The following is a 24520-nucleotide window of genomic DNA, read 5'->3' as shown; positions in this document are numbered from 1 at the left end:
GAGCGACCACCAAGAAGGCCCTCTTTCTTGCCGCCATGCCCCTCACCTCCACTGGTGGCTGCACAGTCAGAAGGGCCCCCTCTGATGACCTGAGAGGACGGGTCGGGTTGTATGGAAGGAGGTGGTCCCTCAAATACCCTGGACCTGAGCTGTATAGGGCTTTAAAAGTTAAAACTTGCACTTTGAATTCAGCCCTGAAACGAACTGGCAGCCAGTGTAGCCGCGGAAGCAGTGGCCCGACTGAGTTGAACCAACGAGCCCCAGTAGCCACATGGGCAGCCGTGTTCTGCACTAATTGCAGTTTCCGGACCATCTTCAGAGGCAGCCGCATGTAGAGCACGTTGCAGTAGTCTAATCTGGATATCACTAGGACGTGGGTCACTGTGGTCACTAGGACGTGGGTCACCGTGGCCAGTTTGAATGACTCGGGTATGGTCGCAGCTGGCGAATCAGCCGAAGCTGAGCAAAGGCTCCCCTGGGCACAGCCGCCACCTGGGAATCCAGGAGCAGCTGTGGATCCAAAATCACCCCCAAGCTGCAGCCCTGCTCCTTCAGAGGAAGAAAAACCCCATTCAGAGCCAGACGATAGTCCAATACCTGAGTCTTGGACTTCTGAACCAGCAGCACCTCTGACTTATTAGGATTCAATTTCAGCTTGTTCGCCCACATCCTGCTACCAACAGCCCCCACACAGCGGTCCAGGACTTCGACTGCCTCCTTGGAATCAGGAGGAAAGGAGAGAAAGAGCTGGGTGTCATCAGCATATTGATGGCACCCTACCCCAAAACTCCAGGTGACATCTCCCAGTGGCTTCATGTAGATGTTAAACAGCATGGGGGACAGAATGGAGCCTTGCAACACCCCACGCATAAGAGGCCACCTAAGAATATTCCACTAAGTTCAGTGGAGGTTACCATTTTATAAGTATGCATCAAGTTGCAGCCTTGGATTCCTTAAGCATTTTTTAAGGTACATGTTGTACACTGAATTCCTCTACAATAATTCAGAAAGAACACCCAAGTTCCATTCTTGGCGATGGACATTCACAGACGGCCTCTGCAGGCTTCAGAAAGCCCTCCAGTGGTGACCAAAGCACCAGTCCAGTCACCTTCAGAGGGTTTAAAGGGGTCGAAACCTAGTTTCATTATCCATGGTTTTCTGTATCTGTGGGGGTCCAAGAGATCCCTCGTGGATACCAAGGCCCCACCTGTAGATAATTATTCCCATTTTATATCCTGCCTTTTTGTCCAAGGAGTTCAGGGCAGGAAGCATTGATTAATAGCTCAAGATCCCATCACTGGGCATCTTATCACTTAATGCCTTGCAGCTGGACCAGAGGCCCCATTCAGAGAGAGGTCCTGAGTCGGCCATTGAACCTTCCTGTAACTCTCAGATAAAGAAAACTCTGAAATTAAAACAACCCCCCCCCACTGATCACATGACCTGTTTCTGCTTAAAAAAAAGTCTTGGAGGTGCCGGGAGATTGGAAAGCTCCTTGGAATGTGTTGTTTCACAAACACAAGCCCTCACTTGTTTTGCAGTCACTGAAGATTGAATGTGCATATGTAATCTTGCCCTTAATAGGGTTCTACCAGGATATCCAATTTCCTCTAGAAGAAACAGAGGCTGTTAAATCAATTCAAACCTTACAGGGAAGCAAAGCGGTAGGCTAGTGGCCCTTTGTTCTGTCCACACAGAACAACAGACTGAAATAGCCGGGGCAGAAACATGAGCATGCTTTAATTAGCCCCCCCCCCCTTAAAGGTGGGTGGAGGTAAACAAATAATGGGAGCCTTTAAAGTGAAGTACAGTGGACCTCCTGTATCTGTGGGAGGATTTATTCCAGGACTGCTCTCCCCACAGAAACTGAATTCTGTGGATAATGAAATCTGGGGGGAGGGTACACAGGACCACAGTTATCATGGGGTCTGTGCCAGGCCCTCTGAAGGTCACAGCTGGCCTCCCCCCACCTCAGATCACCTCCCAGATGCAACCAGAAGCCACTTCTGGTCATGTCTGGGATGTCCTCTGAGGCCCTCCAGCCATGGGTGCAGCACCCACAGATATTCAGATCCATGGATACTATGTCCATGGATAAGGAGGGCCGACTGTACATCTTCATTGCCCTGGGCCACAAAGCAACTAAGCTTTTCCAGGATGTTAAAGGATTATTTTTTACTTCCTTAAAGCATTTTTTTTCTAGCCCAGAGTTCTCCATCATTCTGATCACATTTAGCTCCACTGTAGTGGCAAGGAGTTGAAATATCTTCATAGCTCTATTTTCCTCTTTGTAGATCCTCCCACATTACTTAAAATATAAGTGTAAAATATAAGAGGTTTCTTGCTTTTATCTCTCTTGTGGAAAGGATACACCTAGACTCTTTTGCTCAGTCACTGCACCCGCCTGAAGCAATATGCAGCTACGTATTATGTATGGCCACTCAGCAGTAAAAGGAACTTTTATTTAAATGGGGGGGGGGGAGAGAATTGCTGGTAGAAGAAATTTTTAAAACATGCGATGGGAGACCAACTGGGAACACATGATAAAATGTAACCTTGCGTTAAATCCATATCATTCAATGCACAAATTCAAATCCCTTCTATTCACATAGGTGTATTGCTTCCTCGAGGAACTACTGCCAGTCATATTGACGTTTCACGAGGGCAAGATACTATGCTTAGCACACTGAATTCATATATCACTGGCCAACACACATTTTCCCATCTTAAAAGTTCGACCTATTCCTGGGTATATTCGGGGCGCTGTTTCCAAAAATGGCATCGGTTTTGCCCTATCATGTGTCGGAGGTATGGCATGGCCTCGTTAGTGAATGGTTCAAGCCATCCTCACCTTTGTGAGGGTGGCATAGGCATAAGCTTCCTCTTGAGGAAGCTGCTTGAACCATTCACTAGCGCAACCATTTTCAACCATTGTGCTGTGGCACACTGGTGCGCTGCAAATTGTCCCCAGGTGTGTCGCGGGAATGTGGGGAAGAGTTGTTTATCAATAGGACCATTGACAGATATGATTCCCCATTGACAGTACAGTGTGCCTTGTCAGAAAGCTGATGTTGTGCCTTGACCATTTTAGTGCCTTGCCAGTGTGCCACGGGATGGAAAATGTTGAAAATCACTGCACTAGCGAGTCCCTGCCGTATCTCCAAAACAAGCCATGACGGGGGTAAACTAATACCATTTTGGGAATCATCTCCTTAAATTCATATAAAACCACCGTTAATTTAGGGGGAAAAAGTTTCTCTGGCAGAGGGAGGGGGCATTCGTCACTCGTGGGTAGCCCCTCCCACTGCATGAGGTAGGGCTGGGCTTGTTCAGGTCTCTTCCCTTGTGGGGGGCTTCCCAGTCCCAGTACAGCTCTACCTCGCATTGAGGAAGGACGTGGCTGGCTGAGCTCCTGTAGCTCAGCCTTTCTTCAGGTCGTCTGGCTCCGGTTCCCTGCCGTGCAGGTGTCTTTCCTTCTCTCCCCCCTTCCTCCTGCTCGTTTCTTCCCTCCCTCCCTCGACCAGCAAGCAGCCAGAGGAGGGGCGAGTACAGCAGGTGCAGGGGAGAGATTGCGTCTAGAGCAGGGGTGCTCAATAGGTGGATCGCGATCTACCGGTAGATCGCGAGGCAAAATGAGTAGATCGCGGAGTGCCAACCCCCCCCTTCAGGTGCCTCTGGGAGGAAACGCCGGGAGTAAGGCCCATTGTACTCAATGGGGCTTACTCCCAGGTAAGTGTGGCTAGGATTGCAGCTTCACAGCCTAATCCTAGGCATGTCTAGTCAGGAGTAAGTCCTGTTATACTCAGTGGGGCTCAAGGTACACCAGCATATATTGTACACATAAATGTTATATGTTATGATGGCGCGAACATTGTAAAAAAAACTCTGGTAGATCTCCGGGCCTTGCTGGGTTTCAAAGTAGCTCTCGAGCCAAAAAAGTGTGAGCACCCCTGGTCTAGAGCCTACTTAGCTCCCAGGTGGGAGCGGGAGGTCTCTAGGACCCAGCGGACGCTGGGCGGCGGCGGCAGCAGCAGCAAAGCAAGAGGGGAAAAACCATGGAGCCACGGAGAGAACAAAGGAGGAGCGTGTGGCTGAGCGAGCTATGCTGGGCGGGCCGCTGCCACTGTAAGCTCTCACGGGGCTGGAGAGACTTTGCTCCGGGCCTCCTTCGCGGTGACTGCGCCACACCAGGCAGCAGCGCACGCAGGAAACATTCCCCCCTCACAGAGCCCTTTCCCAGCCACAGCCATTATGGAGGCAGGTGCAGGGGGCAGCGGTTCTTCAGCGGAGGGGGAAGGGAGGGGGTCCCTCCCCACCATCTGAACAGCCCAGTGGGTCCAAGTGCAAGCCCCAGAAGCAGGCAAAACTGGCCCAGCTCATGCAGGAGGCGGTGGAGGGGGCTTTACAGCTGCGGGTGCCTGAGCTCATAAAGGTATGCCGGGCATTCCTCCCCACACTGCACAAGACTACAGGCAAGCGCAGAGCCTCTAAGGTGAATGACCCAAAGGACTCATCTGGATCTGAAGCCTTGGGTCCCCCCGCCAAAAAAAGACTAAAGGTGCAATCCTAACCCAATTTCCAGCACCGACATAAGGGCAATGCAGCTCCGAGGTCAGGGAACAAACATTCCCTTACCTTGAGGAGGCCTCCATGAGTGCCCCCCAACTGCAGGATACAGCACATGCCCCACTGGCACAGCTATGCCAGTGCTGGAAAGTGGGTTAGGATTTGGGCCGAAGCTTGTTAAGTACAAGCCATTCTACCCCAAGCCCTCCACATCCAGGGGCAGGGTAAAAGGGGAAGCCATGGAGCTTAGTCCTACCCCATCATCCTCAGAAAGGGAGGAGGGGGAATTATGTGGAGAAGAGGAAGGGGGGGTTGGGGAATCCCCCCTGAAACTGGATAGATTGTTTCCTATGGACTTGTATCCCAGAGTATTGAACAAGGCTTCTCAGGCACTGGATCTGGGTTCAACTGAACAGAGCACCATAGCAGGCACCAGCACAGCTGGCAGGGCAAGGGTGCTTTTTCCCCAGGGGCCCGCGAAGCCAGAAACGGTGCCCTTCCCAGATTCCTTCCAGCGCATTTTGGAGAATGCATGGGCACATCCCATTCAGCACAAATATAATGCTAGAAGGATTGGCAAGCTGTATACCTTGCCTGACAAGATCACGCAGCAGTTGAAGATCCCATCCGTAGATGCACCCTTAGTGGCAATATCCTCCAATGCGGTGCTACCCTCAGAGGGGGATGGGGGTCCAAAAGATACCTGCGATCGCAGGGTCGAGTCCTCTCTAAAAAGAAACTTTGAGATTTCAGTGCAGGCACTCAGGACAGCGGCTACAAATTCCATTATGGCACAGGCAGCCTATCTTTGGGCGGAGGAGTTAGCAGCCACAGAGCCTAGGTTGTCCAAAAAGGCTAAGAACTGTCTAAAAAAGATTTCTTTGGTGGCAGCGTTTACAGCTGACTCCTCCTGTGACAACAGGCAATTGACTGCAAGGGCAATGGCATCTAATGTAGCAGCCAGACGTAATATCTGGCTCCGACAATGGGACGGAGATGCTGCCTCTATGTCCAAGCTAGTTGAAATCCCCTTCAAGGAGAATAAGCTGTTTGGAGAGGATCTTGAGCCACACCTCATAGAGAATAGAGAAAAGCGCAAGGTGTTACCTTTTGACAAAAAGGAGACCAGTAGGAGCAGGAGTCAGTCCTTTCGTTCCCCCTGCCTCCTCCAGTAGATCCAGAGATCCCCCCCCCCAAGCAGGGGATGCAGCAGGTGAAACAAAACCAGAGTGTTCCCTAAAGGGAGGGGGCCGATGGCCTCTGGGTCAGGAACACATAGAGCGGGGAAGGACCAGAAGTCGGCATGACGCCAGGGCTGAGGGCGACTTCCTTCCCATTGGGGGTTGCCGTCTCACCTTCGCCGACGTTTGGTGTGCTACCTCCTCAGACGCTTGGGTACAACAAACTGTGACCAGGGGATGTGCCCTGGAGTTTACATGGATCCCTTGCAAGCGTTTTTGGAAAGTACCTTTCTCAAAGGACCCGGTCAAGCATCAACAGATGTTGAGAGCAATTCAGCACCTTGTCCAGATAAGTGCCATAGAGGCAGTTCCACCCAACCAGAGAGGACAGGGGGTGTACTCCACACTGTTCCTAGTTCCAAAAAAGAACGGAGAGATGAGGGCCGTATCAGATCTCAAGTGGCTGAACTGTTTCCTAAAGAAAAGGAAGTTCAGAATGGAAACAGCGAGGTCCTTTGTAGCAGCTCTCCAAGAGCAAGACTTCTTTGTTTTGGTTGACCTGTCCGAAGCATATTTACATTTGCCCGTGCTTCTGGGGCACAGGAAGTTCCTCAGGTTCTGTTATGAGGGGTTCCAGTATCAGTTCAGGGCAATGCCTTTTGGGCTGACGGCAGCGCCATGGATGTTTACAAAAATCGTGGTGGCGTTAGTAGCCCACCTATGCCTTCAAGGGGTAGCACTGTTTCCATATCTGGACAACCTCTTAATAAAAAACCCCTCCAGGGAACAAGCCCTAAGCCAGGGGTGCTCAATACGTCGATCACGATCGACCGGTCGATTGCAAGGCAAAATGAGTCGATCATGGAGCCCTGTCTCTCCAAACTGTTAATATGCTCTTTCAGCCCTCCGCTGCGGCTCTGTTCCAGAGCACGGCCATTTTGTTGAGGCAGAGAGCCCAGAAGAGGTGAGGCTATTCTGAGAAGCGCGGGAGAGGCAGCGCTGCTGAGGCGAGGAGTGAGGTGAGTGGCTGTGGCCTCTGCGCAGCCCTCCCCGGGGGCGCTTTGTTAGAGCCTCAGCTGCAGTCCCTGCGTTGGGGGCTGCTCTTGTAATGCAGGGGCGCTTTGCGGCAGGACTACCCTCTGCCTGGCCCCCTTTTGTGGAGGCAGAGGGCAGAGGCGAGGCTGGTCTGAGAAGGGGGGGAGGGCGCCTTGTTGGAGCCGGAGCCACGTCGGGGGCTGCTCTTGGACTGCTCTACTGGGGCTGACTCCTGAGTAGACAGGCAGAGGAGCTGCTCTCAAGCTGCTCCCCTGTCCATGCATCCCTGGGATGAAGCCCCGTTGACTCTACTGGGGCTGACTTACCTTTCCCCTGTTTTTGCACTGGTATGTATGGAGATCTGCCCCCCCCAACTTCCATCTGTTGGTTCTGTGTGCAAGGGGTTTTGCACTGGTCTTACTGTGATGTCTATATAGAGATCTTCCCTCCCCCACACTCTGGTAGATCTCTGGGCCTTGCTGGGTTTCAAAGTAGCTCTCAAGCCAAAAAAGTGTGAGCACCCCTGCCCTAAGCGATCTTTCCCTGCCCCTGAAGTGCTTTCTGGACCATGGGTTCATGGTCAACGAAAAGAAGTCCTCCCTAATCCCATCCCAGGAGTTGGAATACCTAGGGCTATTGATAAACACAAGGGCCTTCAGGGTCTCACTGTCCCGGGACAGACAGAACCCCTTTGGACAGGCGTTGACAAAGGCCAGGAGGGCCAGTCAGATGGACATCATGGGGCTGGCCAGACTTCAGGGGATGATGGTCTTGTGCCAGGACATGGTACCCTGGGCACATTTCCGGCTTCGACCCCTACAGGACATCCTGAGGCCCTATCTATTCTTCATAGAACATCGGGTCCCCAAGACAATACCTCTCCCGAGGTCTCTAAGACCAAGCCTGGACTGGTGGTTAGCACCAGGCAGACTCAGTCAGGGTGTCAGTCTGTTATTGCCTCATCGCATGGTCGTGACGACAGATGCGAGTCTCCTGGGTTAGGGGGTGTCGCTAACTTAAGGGTGGTTTGGGGTGCTTGGCGTTCTTGGTTCTCGAACCCTAAAGCCCTCAAGGCCCCCTGTTCAGGGAACATGGTCAGTGGAGGAGAGCAGGAACAGCATAAATTGGCTGGAACTCAGGGCAATTCGTCTGGTTCTTCTACAGTTCCAGATGGTTCTGGAGGGGGAGCATGTACTTGTCTGCACGGACTCTACAACGGCCAAGGCATACATAAACCGGCAAGGGGGAAACTCGCTCTCAGAAACTAATGGACGAGGCCTCCCTCCTGTTCTCGTGGGTGGAGGGACACCTCAGGTCCATCTGAGCCAAGCATCTAGCAGGACTAAGAAATGTTGCCACAGATTGGTTAAGCAGGCAGCAGGTGAGCGAAGTGGACTGGCAACTCCACCCCAAGGTATTCAGGGAGATTTGCTCCTGGCTGGGCTCTCCAGTGGTAGACCTATTCGCCATGAGAGAGAACACACAGCTTCCAAGATTCTTGTCAAGAAGAGAGATGGAAAGGTCAGAGGGGTGGATGCACTCAACAGTCCATGGCCACAGGAGCTTCTGTATGCTCCCCCCCCCCAATCCAGATCTTGCCCCTGGTGATCAGAGCCGAGCGAGCAGAAGTCATCCTGGTCACTCCGTTCTAGCCAAGGCGGCCTTGGTTTCCGGAGTTAGTAAGGATGGGTCCGGGAGGACGATGGAGGCTCCCCCTAAGGGTAGATCTCCTCAGACAGGGTCCCCTAGTGAATCCTCAACCAGGCCTCTTCCAGTTGACAGTGTGGAGGTTGAGCAGCAAGTGTTAACCAAGTGCGGGTATTCAGAAGGGGTACTCGCTACCATGCTGGCTTTCAGGAAACCATCCACCTGTAGGATCTGTGGATCCACCTGGAAGCGGTTTAGCTCCTGGTGCCTGGAACAGGGAGTGGTCCCTACCAGGGCAAAGACCGAACATGTACTGGACTTCTTGCAAGCTGGCCTAGAGTTGGGTTTAAGTACCAGCACGTTAAGGAGGCAGGTGGCAGTCATCAACAGCACACTTAGTGCTGGGCTCGGGCAAAGTGTAGCCTCACACCACCGCATTAGGCGTTTCCTGAAGGGGGTGGCTCAGATTAATCCACCAGTGGTATACAGGTTCCTGACTTGGGACCTTAACACAGTCCCCGGGGCCCTGATGGGTCCCCCTTTGAGCCCTTGGCCAGGATTCCTCTCAGGGAGTTGGCATTCAAGACTGCTGCTGGTAGCGGTGACCTCGGCCAGGAGGGTGCCTGAACTGGGAGCTCTGTCCACTAACGGGAACTTCTGTATCTTCCACAGGGATAGGGTGGTACTGCGGCCGGATCCGGCCTTCGTTCCCAAGGTAAATTCATGGTTCCATAGGTCCCAGGAGTTGGTGCTCCCTTCTTTTTGTCCAAAACCGGTGCACGAGAAGAAGGAGTAGCACATGCTGGATGTTCGCAGGGCTTTGAGGTTCTACACTGAGCGCACCAAGGAAGTGCAGATGCCCTGTTTGCGAACTTCCAGGGTAGGTCAGAGGGGGAAAAGGCATCAAGAACCACTCTGTCTAAATGGTCGAGAGTGACCATTGAGGAGTGCTATAGGGCGTTAGGTCTAGAGCCCCCGCTGTGACCTGTGGGGGTCACAGCCCACTCTATAAGGGGGGCGGCCATCTCGGCAGCATTTGAGGGGTCCCGGTCCCTTGGAGACATTTGCAGGGCTGCAACCTGGTCTTCCCCAAACACCTTTACTCACCATTACAGAATTGATGTGGCGGCCGCGGCAGAGGCAGCTTTCGGCAGGAGGGTTCTGCAGAAGGTGGTAGCTCAGTAAAAGCAGCCCAATCCTAGTCCACCCTAGTCATTACTGCTTGGTCACATCCCACGAGTGGTGAATGCCCCCTCCCTCTGCCAGAGAAAAAGGAATTCCTTACTGTGAATCTCCTGTTCTGGAAGAGGGAGGGGGCATTCGACCCACCACTCTGGGATCGGTCTGCAAGGCCTGGCTGGCACCATGCTGAGTAGACATTCGAGGGAGATAGTAGGGGACGGCAGATAGCTAGGTGTTCTCCCGTCCCTTTGTCCCTGATGAGGTGCAGGTTATGGCCGTTAGCCTGGTAGAAAGCAGGTGAGGCGATCCTGCCAGTGAGCGGCATTGCCGAGTACGGCATCGTGGATGGAGGCTCCTTGATCCGGCTGGATATCTAGACTGGGACTGGGAAGCCCCCCACAAGAGAAGAGACCTGAACAAGTCCAGCCCTACCTGGGGCAGTGGGAGGGGCTACCCATAAGTGACTAATGCTCCCTCCCTCTTCCAGAACAGGAGATTCACGGTAAGGAATTCCTTTTTTTCTGACCCTCAGATTCACAGGCCTGTGTTAAAGTCTCATTTTTGGAGGGAAATATATTTTCCCCAGTGTGCCTTTAAACTGCATTGATTTAGACCTGTTTTCAAGGTTATCTGTTTTGCATATTATTCTTCCTTAGTGCTGTGGGAATACAGTGTCTGTAATTAATAATAGGGGAGAATGTCATGTTTTCAAATGAATCAAGTGCTTGTTTTCACCATTGCCTGTTCGCTGATTAGAAACAATATGATGTTGATAGTAATAATTCTACCAAGTTGTTTTTAAAAAAAAAAAGATCACTATGTCTTGTCTTTCTTCCTATTCAAAAGAGAGACGTTCTAGAACAACAACAGCAGGAGAGATACGATACAGACTTCTCTGGAATGTGCATGTTTTGTGATAAAGAATTTACTGGAAACAGGTTAGTGTTGAACTCTTTCTGTGTATTCTCTTGTTGTCGTGAGCATTGTTTGTTTGATTGCAGTGTTTCTCAAACTGTGGGTTAGGACCCACTTGGTGGGTTGGGACCCAATTTCTGGTGGGTCTCACAGAGCCTCCAGTGTAAACGCAGGTGATGGAAAGATCAGATAACTAATTGCCTCGAGCCCTAAGGGTATTCAAAAATAAGATAGCTGCTAACTGCCCTGCAAACAGCTGAGCTCTTGCAGTTTGCAAGGAAGAAGCAGGACTGGCAATCAGAAAAGCACCGGCCTGTGGAGGCCAACACAAACCTCCGCGCTGGCTTCCTCTGCACTGGTTGCGTTGGCCCAGCACAGGGAGGTGGGGGGGAGGCGGGAGGGAGGCTTTCCTGGGCAGGGGGAGGGCAAGCAAGGTGGCAGCCCTGCAGGCGGGCGGGGAGTGGGAAGCGGTTACGCCAGGTCTCAACCCCCATTCCCGGGCAGAACAGAGCGGCTCCAAGGGGTGACACAAGTCCGAGGAGACCCATGGGGGCCAGTGGCCCTTACCCAGAAGTAAGGGGAAATGTTTCCTCTTGCCTCTGGCTGAACCGCTTTTGGCCCCTATCCTCTGCTGGATACAGCACAAGCCTCTTGGCTTGCCTGTTCTAGCGCAGGATAGGGTTGCGTCCTAAGAATCTCCTCCAAGCAATTGGAACGTGAGTCTGCTGGATCAGACCAAATTGAATCCTGTTTCCCATAGTGATCAGCCAGATGCTTCCAGGAAGCCTGAGAACAAGGCCTGAAAATAAACCTCTTCCTGCTGTTGCTTCCTTGCAACTAGGCTAAGCAAAATGCCACTTACCACGATGGCTGTGTGGTTCAACTCCCATGTTAAACCCCATCACTTAAAATAATTGCATGAAGAAGTGTTTTTCTGCTCCGAATCTACTGCCAATCAGTGTAATTGGGTGATCTGTATGGTAATAGGATGACAGAAGGATAAATTCTCCATTTGTTCCACATCATACGTCATTTTATAAGTGGTTATCATCTTCCCCCATCTTTTTTCCTCCACATTAATTAGGGAGTTATAGTGGCACCATTTAGGGAGGGTAAGCATTTCCTCTTCCCCATTTCAGGCCACAGGGGATTTGTTTCAGTAGCATGTATGTTGCGGGTCAGCTCATTAGTTCTGTGCAGTCAATGACTATTGCTTTAAACAGTGAAATGGATTTGAGTTCTCGATTATTGCTCTAAAGACACTCATCCAAGTCTGAGGGCCCTCTTTAAAGTGCTTTCCATGGGCCCCCTCCTACCTGAGTGGGCTCCAATGTAGCTGAGCCATCACTGCTATCACCACTCAAAAACTATGGGCACAAGTCTGGGGATCAACAATGGGCAATTCTGCAGGCTCTGGACTCTCAATAGGTGCCCAACCGTGTCAACTCCTCTTGCTGGCCCTACACACATCTTTGCTTTAAAGTGTGCATGTGACTTATGTTACCGGGGGCGCAATCCAGAGAACAACATGGGCCAGCACAAGTCCCTTGGGCAGGTGGGGAGCTGGAGGCGAGGCTGGGATCCGGCAGTTATGCCAGATCCCAACCCCAGTTCCAGGGGAGTTCGGAGTGGCTTGAAGCCGCTCTGCTCTCCTTGGACTTGTGCCACCTCAGGAGGTGGCACAAGTCCAAGGAGACCCATGGGGCAAGGGCGTCTTACCCGGAGGTACGGAGAAAAGTTTCCCCTTGCCTCTGGCTGAGCCGCTTTGGGCCCCTATACTGCGCTGGATACAGCTCAAACCTTTCAGCTTGCCTGTTCCAGCACAGGGTATGATTGCACCCTAATATTGTTACCATATATAAAGAGAACCTTATCCTTTCTCTAGCTTCCCCTGCTAATATCTGAAATGGTGCCCCGTTGATAAATTAAAATATGGCTCAAAATCAGTAATTGTTCTTGGTTTTAAGAATGCAAGAGTAAAGCAGGAAAGTACTGCAGAGATGACAATTTTAAATCTTCTACTTTAAATTACCCTAAACTACTTTTTTAAAAAATTTTGGCTGCTAGAAGATAACATTGCTGTCACAATTCATTTTCTTGGTTTTATGTGGCTGAAATTCAGACTTATATTAAGTGCAGATAAATTCTTCAGCAGCAAAATAAATGCTGCAGTTATGTGCTTGTGCTGTATTTCTTTAAAGCACTATTCATACATTTCAGGGTACTAGGGGCAGCTTTAAACGCACACTATGGGCTTTTTTCCCTCTCTGTATGGTGGTTACCACATTAAAAAGAAGAACACTTACAAAGCAGAAAGCCACAGTTATTTTTAGCAATGCTCCTGGATTCATAGTAACAGCCTTTCCTCCAAAGAGCATATATGAAGTTGCTCTGACACTACATTAAACCTAGTACCTAATGCCCTACTTCTTTTTTAGGTCGGTCCTTCTCAATCACATGGCACATGATCATGCTTTCAATGTTGGACTGCCAGATAACATTGTAAACTGCAAGGAATTCTTGGATGTCTTGCAGAAGAAACTTGACAGGTATGTCATATCCCAGGTTACTATCTCCATGTCTTTTTATCATTGGCCATAGGAAATAGGCTTGTAGTTCCCTTAGTGACTCCATAGAGAGGATTCATTTTTGTCCTGGAAGAGCAGCAGGTGGAAAGACGAGACTAGGGTAACAATTTTCAGTGATCTTACAGCATGTTGACCTGTTCTCTATGGTCATTGACTCTTGTGATGCCACTTCCACCTTCTGGGAGACTCACCAGCTATGACAGATCAATTATACAGAGGGTTACCCTAGAAACAGAGTCGCAGAACCCAGAAGAGTTTTTCAGCTATTTTCAACCCTGTGCTCCAAACTCCCATGACACACCGGCGGACCTTTCATGGCCACAGCACACCAGTTGAAAATTGCTGTTATAGTTCCTCAAGAGTAGCTTGTGTCACGTGCTCAGACACTATAATTAGATTTACAAGATGGTCTCTTTAGTAGCCAGGCAGAAACACTCTGCCCAAAGGGATCTACAACTTGAATTTAAGGTTCTTGATGTTGTTCCATCAAGACCTTCTGGACACAACTGGAAGGCACTTTCAGTTGTGTCTGGGAGGTCCTTTGAGGCCTTCCAGCCATGGGCTCTTCATCCCCGGATATCTGGATCTGCGGGTGCCGAGCCTTTAATGAAGAGGGCCCCTGTATTTTCTGTGTAATCATCTGCTTTTAATCTTAGTTTGCAGTGTTTGTACTGTGAAAAAATATTTCGAGATAAGAACACGCTCAAAGATCACATGAGAAAGAAGCAGCATCGCAGAATTAATGCCAAAAACCGAGAATATGACAAATTTTATATTATTAATTACCTGGTAAGATATTTTATACATAATTCCTAGCTGCTGATGGATTGCATACGGTATGAGCATACTCCAGATGTGCTTAATCAGTTTTAACTCTCCCATTTAAAGCCAATGAAACTTAAACAGATGTGTCTCACTCTCTGATTAAATGTGAATGTAGTTTCCTTCATAATGGCTTGTCTTTCACTTTTGTTCTTGTGAGTTGGTGCACATTTGTGCGCTAGTTTGATAGGTTGTCATCCAAGCTGGTCTAACCAATGTTGCTAGTATCATTGTTTTGTCTTTTCATGATATAAGGAGTAAGTAAAGCCTTTTGTTCCACTTGTAACACGTGACGAAATTCCAACATGTACGCATCACTTCTTTTCATTAGATTATCACTGAGATTTCGTGCACGAGCTCTTGAAAACAATGTTTGATGAAGCTTTTACATATTTATATATTGAAATTTGTATGAGAGAGGCTACACCTAACTATATAATCTTCAGTTTCCTAATTTTTTTCCCCTTTGGAGATCTTGTCCCCTTTACCTTCCACCTGACACTGAACAGCGCTTTGATGTTGCAATTGGGCCTTATTTGGAACAGCACTGGGTTGCACGGGCTAGGAAAACTGTTAATAACAGCAAAAAAACTGCTATGAATGAATTGGGTAAAAGGGACTATTCCGTCAGCTACAATCAGGGCTGGCTGTTTCATGAAGCAGACTGAAACTGTTTCATAGATCAACACAACTGGAGGGGTGGTGAACGGACAAGCCTCCCACCCCTCTGTCTGCTGCCCTCTCCAGCCTGCCACTCCATTGGATGCTTGGCAGGCTGGAGAAGCATCTCCATTGGATGCTTCTCCTTTTGACTTGCTGTGAGCCCCCCCTTTGGAGCCCAAACTCGCTTCACTTTATTTACCAGTGGTGCAGTACACAGCCTCTCTGCTCCATGCTCCTCCTGCTTGCAATGCACTCCACACTCTTGGAGTGCTACTTACTCTTGGTAAGTAAATGAAGGGGGGCTTTCTTGCTTGTCTACACCCCTTATCTGCTCACTCATTCGCCCACTGTCTTCCCTCATCCGGGGGGGGGGGGGCGGCGGCACACTAGCAGGCGCAAAGCATACTCTATAGCAGCAGTTTCTAAAGTGTGTGTTGAGCTGCCCTGGGGCGCTGCAAGCACTTGCTGGGGTGATGCGGGACCCCCACTGCCCTGGCAGGGAGACTGCACCACATCACTCCAAACAGCAGACAGGGGCTTAGTGTGGTGGGCAGAGCTGCAGCAGTGAAAACCGCACACTGAGAAGGGCCCTGCTCCCCATCCTGACCCTCTTACTGCTGTTTGGAGCGGCACACAAGGTTTCCAAACCTGGCGGTAACTGGTGATTACATCATTGCCAGTCATTTTTGGGAGCCATGTGCTTCTTCTAGAGTGCTGGGTGGAGCCAGTTAGTTTGGGAAGCCCTGCTCTATAGGCTTATCTTTCCCACTTATATAACTGAAACCCCTTGTGGTCCAGTGCAATAAAATAATCCTAAATTCCGCTGAGTTGGGATAACCCCAAGGATTTATCAAATCATCGTCAGGTTATAGTCAGCCCCTACATATCAAGCACCTGGCAGAATTCCCAATTGACTGCACCTGGTCGCTGTCCTTACAAACTCCGTGTTCCTCAGATAACGCGATAACAGCTGTCAGCTCCTGGTTTTACTCCCTTCTTGATTCCCAGAGCTGTAATTTTCCATCCTGGTGTCTACTTTGGCAGTATTATTCCTCTAGCTGGGCAGACCCCTGACTCTTCTACTGACTTCAAATAGTTTCACGCTTTTGTTTCAGACTGGATGTTACCGGAAAGGTCTTATATTTCAAAGCACCCGGATCTACCCTAAAGAGCATCCCACTTCAAAGTAGCAACACAATTTCCTTTCACTCCTCGCTGCCGACATAATAGCAGGGAGGGGGAAGAGCCCACCTCCGTGACACCCAGCCCAGTATTAAAGCTTTCCCTTTCTGTTCCACTGAATGTGAATAAGCATAATCGAAATGACAGATGCGTAACCTCTCTAGTTCATTATTTACATGCCCCCAAGCGTTCTGGGATCATGAACCAGGTCTTAAGTGAACCTGTCCCTGTATTGCCTTGTAACAATAATTATTAAGAAATAAATACTGTAAAGTGAATGACATTTCTGTAGTCTCAACTATAAAGCCTCTTTCGTTGCCAGCATTCTGTTCTAGCTTAATTTGTGGCTCATGGCTTAGGAAGTCTGACTGCCTCTGGCTTGCAATAGCAAACCAGAGTGGAGCACAATTGCTCGGCTTTCACTTTCTAAGACACATGGAGCCCTGCAGAGGGTCGCACAGGGCTCCCTGCGCCCCTGGGAGGCTGCTGCAGGGACTGGTAAGTACATGCCAGTCCCTGCAGCCCCCTTAGCGACACAATCCTGGGAATCGCATTGCTGCCTCCCTCTCCCCCTGCCCCCGCCCCTTAAGGGGGGAGAGCCCAGGGCCTTTAGGTTGAGGTGTCGTAACGCACCAGTTTGAGAAACCCTTACCTAATAGGATACAGTTGCAAGCCTTGGACTTGCCCATCCTTGTCCATCATGGCCTGTAATAAGAAGTAGAACATGTTCGTGGAGACACTGCTTGCAACCCTTTTTATATGCCCCCCCCCGTTCTCATTAAAAGTATTCATATTGGGAGTGAAAGTACAGTGGGTTCTCTTTACCCACATTTTCAGAACCCACCATGGGTTCTGAACCAGCATCTGGAGGACCCATGGGGACCTCCCAGGCATGACCTCCAGCCTTCTGAGTTGTGCATATCTTCCCCATGACTCGGAATGCTTGCCGCAGCCTTCAGGCAGGCAGTTCTGGTTTTTGGTCAAATTGGATGTGCCTATTAAAAGGCTCCAGCAGGTATTTTAAGGCGCAGGGAAGTCGCGCATGACTTCCCTGTCCCTCAGAAGACCATGCATTTCAGGACACCAGGATGAGGTCTCTTGTTATCAGGTGTGCTCCCTGGGGCATTTGGTGGCCCGCTGTGAGATACAGGAAGCTGGACTAGATGGGCTTATGGCCTGATCCAGTGGGGCTGTTCTTATGTTCTTATCTGCAGTTTTCAGCATCCACAGGGATTCTGGGAACGTTCTGGGTTCCTATACTCCACTGTAGGGGTAGCCTTTGTGCCTAGACTGTCTGAAAATACTTGTAATTCCTGTAGTGGAGGGCAAGAATAAATGGATAGTTTGGGATTGTAATTCACCTGGAGTTAAACTAATTGGCAACATTCTCATTGCCTTTAATGTAGTTGAGTATGGCTGCCACTTCCCAATTTAATGCCAAACTGTATTACTTTATCTATTTTTGCCAGGCCCACAGGTGTACACATTTGGTCCTTGTTGCGTATGTGCAACTTTGGGCAGAAACGTCTTAAACTTGTGGATCACTTTAACAATGCACTGTAAGAGGATAGAGAGGAAACATTATTTTCTGTACCTTGTTGTTTTCAGCTATTAGATTTTCTTTAAAGGCTAGCAGGTAATTTGCTAGAAACAACCGTTTCCATAGGAAACGAGGTGGTATACTTGAGGGAGGGTTGTGTAGTAAGAGAAGTGTTAACTGCCTTGTGTTATCTCACTCTCCTAGTAACATAAAATGAGACTTGCTGCACTTTGGAGCGTTTACACCCTAGAGGGTAACATCTCTCTGAATTAATTACAGGATTTTCATTCTCTCATCTGTAATGACATCTTGTTACAGGCTATTCTAGTAAATGTAGGTTGGTGTGCAGTTTACCTGATAGTGTAACAGTTTTGAAACCACCAATTAAAGTAGATGAAACATCTCTTTAGCTTGCATTTGTCATCAAAAACTGCTGCATTTTGTGGTATAATTGTGTGGTAATGATGGTCTCCTTTTTAACACCCTGTCTCCTTCGACCTGCTCTTCTTGTAAGAAGCAAGGTCAAGATATGTTAATGTAGTCTATGATTTCCTCACAACTATCAAGCAATGTAAATGCTGATATAATGACCGCCAAGAAGATATTTAATATTGGAATAGCCAGGTAGTTCTTTAGGACCTAATCCTATCCAATTTTCCAGCACTGATGTAGCCACAATGCAATCCCAAGGTAAGGGAACAAATGATTCCATACTTTAAGGGGGCCTCTGTGACTGCTGTCCCACCACGAGATGCAGTGCACGACCCATTGGCACAGCTGCACCGGCACTGGAAAATTGGTTAGGATTGGGCCCTTAGTTGGCTGGGGATTTTTTGCCCTAGAAATGGCCAAGTAGGAGGTTTGCCATCCTCCTTCAATAGACTTTAGCTGTTAACATGAAACCATGATTTATTTTGTCTAACTATGATTAGTTTGATCATCTGAACTAATGCTGTTCATCAAACTATGGTTTGTTGGGGGCTAACAAACTATTTGAAGTCACAACGTCGAGGTAGGCTGTTAACCATAGTACAAACTTGAATCTGTATTCCTTGTTTGTTTAGTTTCACTTATTTTACCCCTTAATGTCAAGATTTACTGTACCAGTCTGAAACTGGGACCAATTGTATCCCAAGAAAGAAGTAAAAATAAAATGCCTGGGCAGATTTGTATTAAGTATGAGATCCTGCTAACTGGGCAAGGAGGTACCTTTTAAATGGTGTCCTCTTATATTTAGCAGGGGGGAGTCCTGTACTGCCATAACTCCCAGATATGTCAGTGCTGATTGAAGCCCAGTGCTCCATATCAAAGGAAATGAATTGAATTGTTCTTTTCTGCTACCTTATAGATTCTGTAGGTATTTTACATTTTTGAGACAGTAGTATGGAAGTATATTTATGTTTGCTGAAAGCATTTCTCTTTCCTCTTCTTTTTTCCCTTCTTTCTTCAGGAATTTGGAAAGTCCTGGGAAGAGGTTCAGTCAGAAGATGACCGAGAATTGCTAGACAACACAGAAGAGTAATAGGTTTTGTTTTGTGTTTAAAATGCAGCTGGGCTAGGGGACTTGGACAGCTACCATCCTGATTGAAATGATTTACCTTTCTCTTCCCCTTCCCCAAGCTGCCATTTACCTGATGAGGCAAAACCTACAGTAAACTGGAAAAAATACCTATCGGAACCCACTTCCAGTTTTCAATCAAGAACCCAGAAGTGGGTTCCTATTGCCTTTTTTTTTTAAGTTACTGAGGCTTGGGCAGCCCTTACCTCCCAGATGCCAGCACTGCTTGTAAAAGGTAAAAAAAAAAAAAAAACCCTTCTCTTTCCAGTAGTGGCACGATCCTGGGGATCGTGTCACTACCTTAGCCCTGCATCTACTTAAATGCTTTCCAACTCCTTTGTAGGAGTTTGGGAACTACTGATTTACATTGATAAGTTCCATTAAAACTCATGAAGTTGATCCCCATTTACTTGAATCTAAGGAAAGATAAAGTTGAATTTTGGATCTGTGTCAATCCCTTTCCTTTTTCTTTCACAAACAGTCCCAGAACAGCAGTTAAAACTGGCTTCTTATAATTCTTCTTTATAGAGACTGGTCTGATTGGGAAGAACTTCCTGTTTGTGCTGTCTGCCTCTTTTGTGACAAGCAAGCAGACACGACAGAAAAGCTCTATGCTCACATGGAGGTAAGAGGCTTAGATTCCATCCTATCCTATCCACAATGCAGCCCCAAGGTAAGGGAACAAACATTCCCTTTAGGAGGCCTCCATGACTCCTCCCCCTCCCCCGCCACAGGCATAGCTGCATCAGTACTAGAGCATTGGATCAGATTGAGCCCTTAATTTATATTGATCTAGCTTTGGGAAATATGGAGGCTTGTGTCAGTATTGTTGATATATGATTTCCTAATTTAAGTGAGGGTGGTCTGGGGCTGTTCCAGGGTGGGGAGGGCAGGCAGTGGGCAGACTGGGTCCAGGAGAGGGGGTGGAGTTGGGATCCGGCACTTAGGCTGGATCATAACCCCCCTCCTGGGCAGCCTGGTCTAGTGCAGGGCTGCTCAGATCTGTACCACCTCTTTAGGTGGCACAGATCCAAGTAGCCCCATTCAGGCCACTGTCGTGTTATCCAGAATAAAAGGAATCGATTCCCCTTGCCCCAGGTTGCACCACAGCCAGCCCCAACCCTATGCTGGGTACTGCACACACTAGCCTGCCTTCCTGTTCCAGGTCAGGATAGGATTGGGCTGTAAGTTGAACTAGGCTTTTGAAAACCAAAAATAATAGTTTTTTCCCCCTTTCTCCAACCCCAGGAGGTTCATGGATTTGACTTGTTGAAAATTAAGTCTGAACACGGTGAGCAAACCATATATTGTATTGGCGACATCTTCTGTTATTGGTGAAGGTGATATGGTTTTATGGAGTCAGAGGACCATAAAACAACCTGTATGTCTCCCAAGTCTTTCAGCTACTTGAAACTTTTTATGGCTGTTCTGACCTTTGCTGAATATCAAAGGTTGGCAGAAGCAGCGTGCAGGGCTGTTTGCTATAGTGGTTTCTTGACGAGATTTTGAAGTTCTTTTTTAAAAATCTTGGGTTTTCACATAGTGTTGCTGCTGTGCGAATACTTCCACCCCATTAAATGAACTACAAAAAAATTTTTTTAGAAGTCTCTTAGGCCTCTTTTCCAGCAAAGGAGAGGTAATCAATAATATCTCAGTAGCATTGCTGTGCAGATAACATGTCTGATCACCCCATGCTTCTCTCCAAACTCTACAGCTGTGGCTCAATTAGTTAAAATTTTTAGATCGATAGCGCCCTTTAATAGTCCAGTGGGAATTGTGGGTCTTCCAGATCTTTTATTTAAACTTTACCACGCGTTTGTTTGTTTGCTAGATTTGAATTTCTACCAACAAGTAAAATTAGTGAACTTCATTCGAAGAGAGGTCCATCAGTGTCGATGTTATGGGTGCCAGGAGAAGTTTCAGTTGAAAAAGGAGCTGGTGAATCATATGGAAGAGTCCAAACACATGATGCTTCTGCCAGACAGATCCATGTGGGATCAGCCACAGTAAGTGTATTTGTTTTGTATTTTTGGCACAGTAGCCAGTACATGACAGTATCTGACAACAGAAACCTAGACTTTGCATTCTGGCACCTTGAAGGCTCAGGCCTCCTTTTTTTTTTTTTCCAAACAAGTGCTGCAAACAGTCCCTGACAGCCAAACCCCTTCCAGACTAACAGGCCTGTAGCACAAACTGTTGCCTCAGTTCTACTTGGTTGAGGCACAGATATTATTTGTATTGTATTGGCAACCTTCAGTCTCGAAAGACTATGGTATCGCGCTCTGAAAGGTGATTCTGGCACAGTGTCTAGTGTGGCTGAAAAGGCCAATCTGGGAGTGACAATCCCTTCCACACCGGGAGCAAGTGCAGTCTGTCCCTGGTCTGTCTCCCTGGCTATGGGCCTTCCTTCTTTGCCTCTTAGCCTCAGAGTGTTGGCCAAGTGTCTCTTCAAACTGGGAAAGGCCATGCTGCACAGCCTGCCTCCAAGCGGGCCGCTCAGAGGCCAGGGTTTCCCACTTGTTGAGGTCCACTCCTAAGGCCTTCAGATCCCTCTTGCAGATGTCCTTATATCGCAGCTGTGGTCTACCTGTAGGGCGCTTTCCTTGCACGAGATATTATACAAATGAGAAAAGTGTGATATGTCTGTTAGAGTATGCCATTTACCAAGTTACCTATAAAGTTAGAAAATTAGCTGCCTTCTAGATACGGTTGGGCTTAGGAGCTGCGAGGCCCAACAGCAGGCTTTTTTGCAGGGTCACCACCCCACAGGTCCCCCTTCTCACTGGGAGGAGCAGTGGCAAAACTGGAACCTATGGCGCCTTGCGCAAAGTGTGGCACCTGGAAGTAGATGGCAATGACATAATGATATAACTACCAGCTGTTTCCGGGGGCCAGTTTTTGACATGGGGCGGGCAGGCAGCCACACAAGAGCTCCACTTGCCATGCCAGATTCTGCATCAAGGCTTGCCTCAATGCAAAGTGCCAACTGAGGCTTTGGGCAACCCGCTGTCTGCCACAGTGCAGGGCCCAGTTCTGCTGAATCGCTGGAATTGGGCTAAAGCCGGCCCTGCTTCTAGACCACAATGCATGTTCACTATGACTGTGAAAATTGGTGACTGATCTAGCCCATGCTGTACACCATTGTCTTCTTATAGGTACAGCCCAATACAGCACACAGTGCACAGCACTGAAAACAGCATAGTAATTGATCAGAGAATACTACAAGTACACACTGAAATCTTTAAGATGTTTCCAATATTATTGCTGGCTTGTGCCTTGAACAGCCTGTAAACTGTTGCCAAGACCTGTAATGACGATGGCTGCAATCCTATCCATACTTACCTGGGAGTAAGCCCCACTGCCCATAATGTGACTTAATTTTGAGTAGGCATGCATAGGATTGAACTCTCAATATGTTGGATGATATGTACCAAAGCGAGTTGGCTACACACAAGAACCTTTTCAGTTCACCTCCTGCCTACATCTGTTGACTGCATGGAGTGGAGAGTAGGGCCACAGACCCATTTGCCCTGCCCTGACCTCAACATTGTTCGATAGAACATCTCTAAGGAGCACTTAGGTGTATATAACCTTAAGCATTTGCTTCAGCATGGGGAAGACGAAATATAAATTCTTAAAACAAATAATAAATATAGCTGTACGCAGCTAGAGGTGTCTGTATGATCTAGACACCTGTGCAATCAGGCATTCATTTTCCAGGAAGCCCCAATGTATATGCAGTTGTATGCATGTGGGGAGAGCCTTTCATATGTTATAAGGATACTGGAAGTTGGTCCAGTGGAATCATGCTATTTGGTATGCATACAGAGGAGGACTTGGATTGTAAAAGTACTTTGTTACTCTTTCTGTTTTTTACATTTCAGGTATTATTTTCCTACCTATGAAAATGATATTCTGCTCTGTACGCTCTCGGACAACGAGGATGAACCCACAGCTGGGAAGTACAGAGAGGACGCACCTGTGATTAGCGAGGACATTTCTAACATCGAAACTCTGAAAAGGAGCAGTGTGTTGAACGAACTTCTTTGTGAGAAGATAAATAATGAAGAATCCTGATTCCAACAGATTGTTTTTCCTAATACATGGACTATGGGAAAGTGAAATCTGATTTGGTGACCCGGTGCAGTGATTTTAATCAACCAACGCATTGAATGGGAAACTCAAATTAAAAACCAATAAGCATTTTTAAACAAATGTAGTGTCATTGCTTCTGCTTTTGTTTCCAGATACTTACTGCTGGATAGATGATTGGTTTAACTTTCAGAAACATAATGTCGTCATACTTCTTAGTAGAGAATTCTTCCTAGCTGATTCAACTACTATAGGTGCCACTGGAATCCATGCGTCATTCATGATACCTCTTGGCGATTGCTGGGAATATTTCTAGCCTCATTGATGGGCAATCTTTAGTAGATGATGGTCAGATGAAAAAGCTACAATAAAACTACTATTATGGCTTATGTTTTATGGGCGTCTGGTGCCAAATGTGAATGATCTCTTCATTTTATGTATGTATTATTTCTTGAAGTCACCCTAACTCAATAGACCTTCAGCTTCTCTTCCAATCACACTCATTTTATGGAGAATTTATTTATTTTATTTTAAAACATTGTTAGCCCACTTTTCTCGTTAAAAAAGAGGCTCCCGAAGCAGCTTGCATTTCAACAATAAAATGCAACGAAGAAGCAGCATACAGGTGGGGCCTCATTAACCGTGGGGGATCTGTTCTTGGACCCTCCACAGATACCAAAAACCACATATAATGAAATCCATTATTTTCACCCCTTTAAGCCCACCAGAGACAACTGGAGCTGTACTTCAGTCGCCTCCGGGGGGCTTTCTGAACCCCACAGAGGCCGTGCACATCTGCCCATGGCCTCTGTGGAGTGGCCTTTTCAGCCAAAAAAAGTGACATTCCAGTGACATGTTTATGCTATATAAAGTATTCTGAGGCCCAGGGAAGCACTCCAGAGGACTTAGGTTGGGCCAAGTCTGGGGGTTCAGGGGACCCACATTGAGCCAGGTCTGCTGATACACATTCCACAGATGTGAAGGCCCCACCTGCATTCTATTATCAAGGAGAAAATAAATTTTGGAACACTATGGCATTCCCTCCCCCTTGATTTACGAACTGCTCCATCCCTTGCAACTTTCCAGCCAGGCCTGAAGACACTTCTTTTTAGACAAGCCTTCTGAGTTCTTGGCCTTTTAAACATGTGATTCACAGGCTTGGGGCTTTTGTAAAATTGCTGCAGTTACCCTTTTTATTCTGAGTGCTGTGTTTTTTAATTTGTTTTAATTGTTTTTATGTTTTTGTATTTTTGCTTATGGGAGGAAGGTGGGATACAAATACAGTTAAATAAATAAATAAATTCTTCATGTTGACAGTGGTGTAGCTAGGGCATTTGCAAATTCTAAATAAAAGCCTTTTGCGAATAAAAAACCACTTTCTGCGCTTCTGTCGTTGGAAAACACCAAAATCCGTAGAAAAATAAAACAGTTTCCTGCCACCTCTAGTAACAGCTTTTCAGAGTGCATGGTGCATGCCTTTTTCAGCAGCATCAAGGACGTGACACAACACGGATGGCAAACTTTTTGCTGCAGGAAAGGAGGCAAAGAC

The 24520-nt window shown here is 47.9% G+C and overlaps 1 protein-coding gene across 3 annotated transcripts in view; it reads left to right on the top strand.

The window, feature by feature from the left end:
- The window catches only part of ZNF277 (zinc finger protein 277), a 47255-nt gene extending 22960 nt beyond the window's left edge, over window positions 1–24295 (top strand). For all 3 annotated transcript variants that reach the window (XM_066633843.1, XM_066633846.1, XM_066633845.1), the window contains 8 exons: window positions 10458–10549; window positions 12965–13075; window positions 13771–13903; window positions 18772–18839; window positions 19408–19504; window positions 20128–20170; window positions 20711–20885; window positions 22764–24295. In XM_066633843.1, the coding sequence (XP_066489940.1) occupies window positions 10458–10549; window positions 12965–13075; window positions 13771–13903; window positions 18772–18839; window positions 19408–19504; window positions 20128–20170; window positions 20711–20885; window positions 22764–22956 (912 nt within the window). In that variant the 3' untranslated portion in view covers window positions 22957–24295. The remainder of the gene's footprint in view (window positions 1–10457; window positions 10550–12964; window positions 13076–13770; window positions 13904–18771; window positions 18840–19407; window positions 19505–20127; window positions 20171–20710; window positions 20886–22763) is intronic.
- Window positions 24296–24520: the final 225 nt, after the last annotated feature.

This window comes from Tiliqua scincoides, chromosome 7 (assembly GCF_035046505.1).
Source record: "Tiliqua scincoides isolate rTilSci1 chromosome 7, rTilSci1.hap2, whole genome shotgun sequence".
Taxonomy (NCBI): Eukaryota; Metazoa; Chordata; class Lepidosauria; order Squamata; family Scincidae; genus Tiliqua; species Tiliqua scincoides.
The sequence above is the reverse complement of the archived record's forward strand: the minus strand, read 5'-3'. Positions and strand labels throughout refer to the sequence as shown.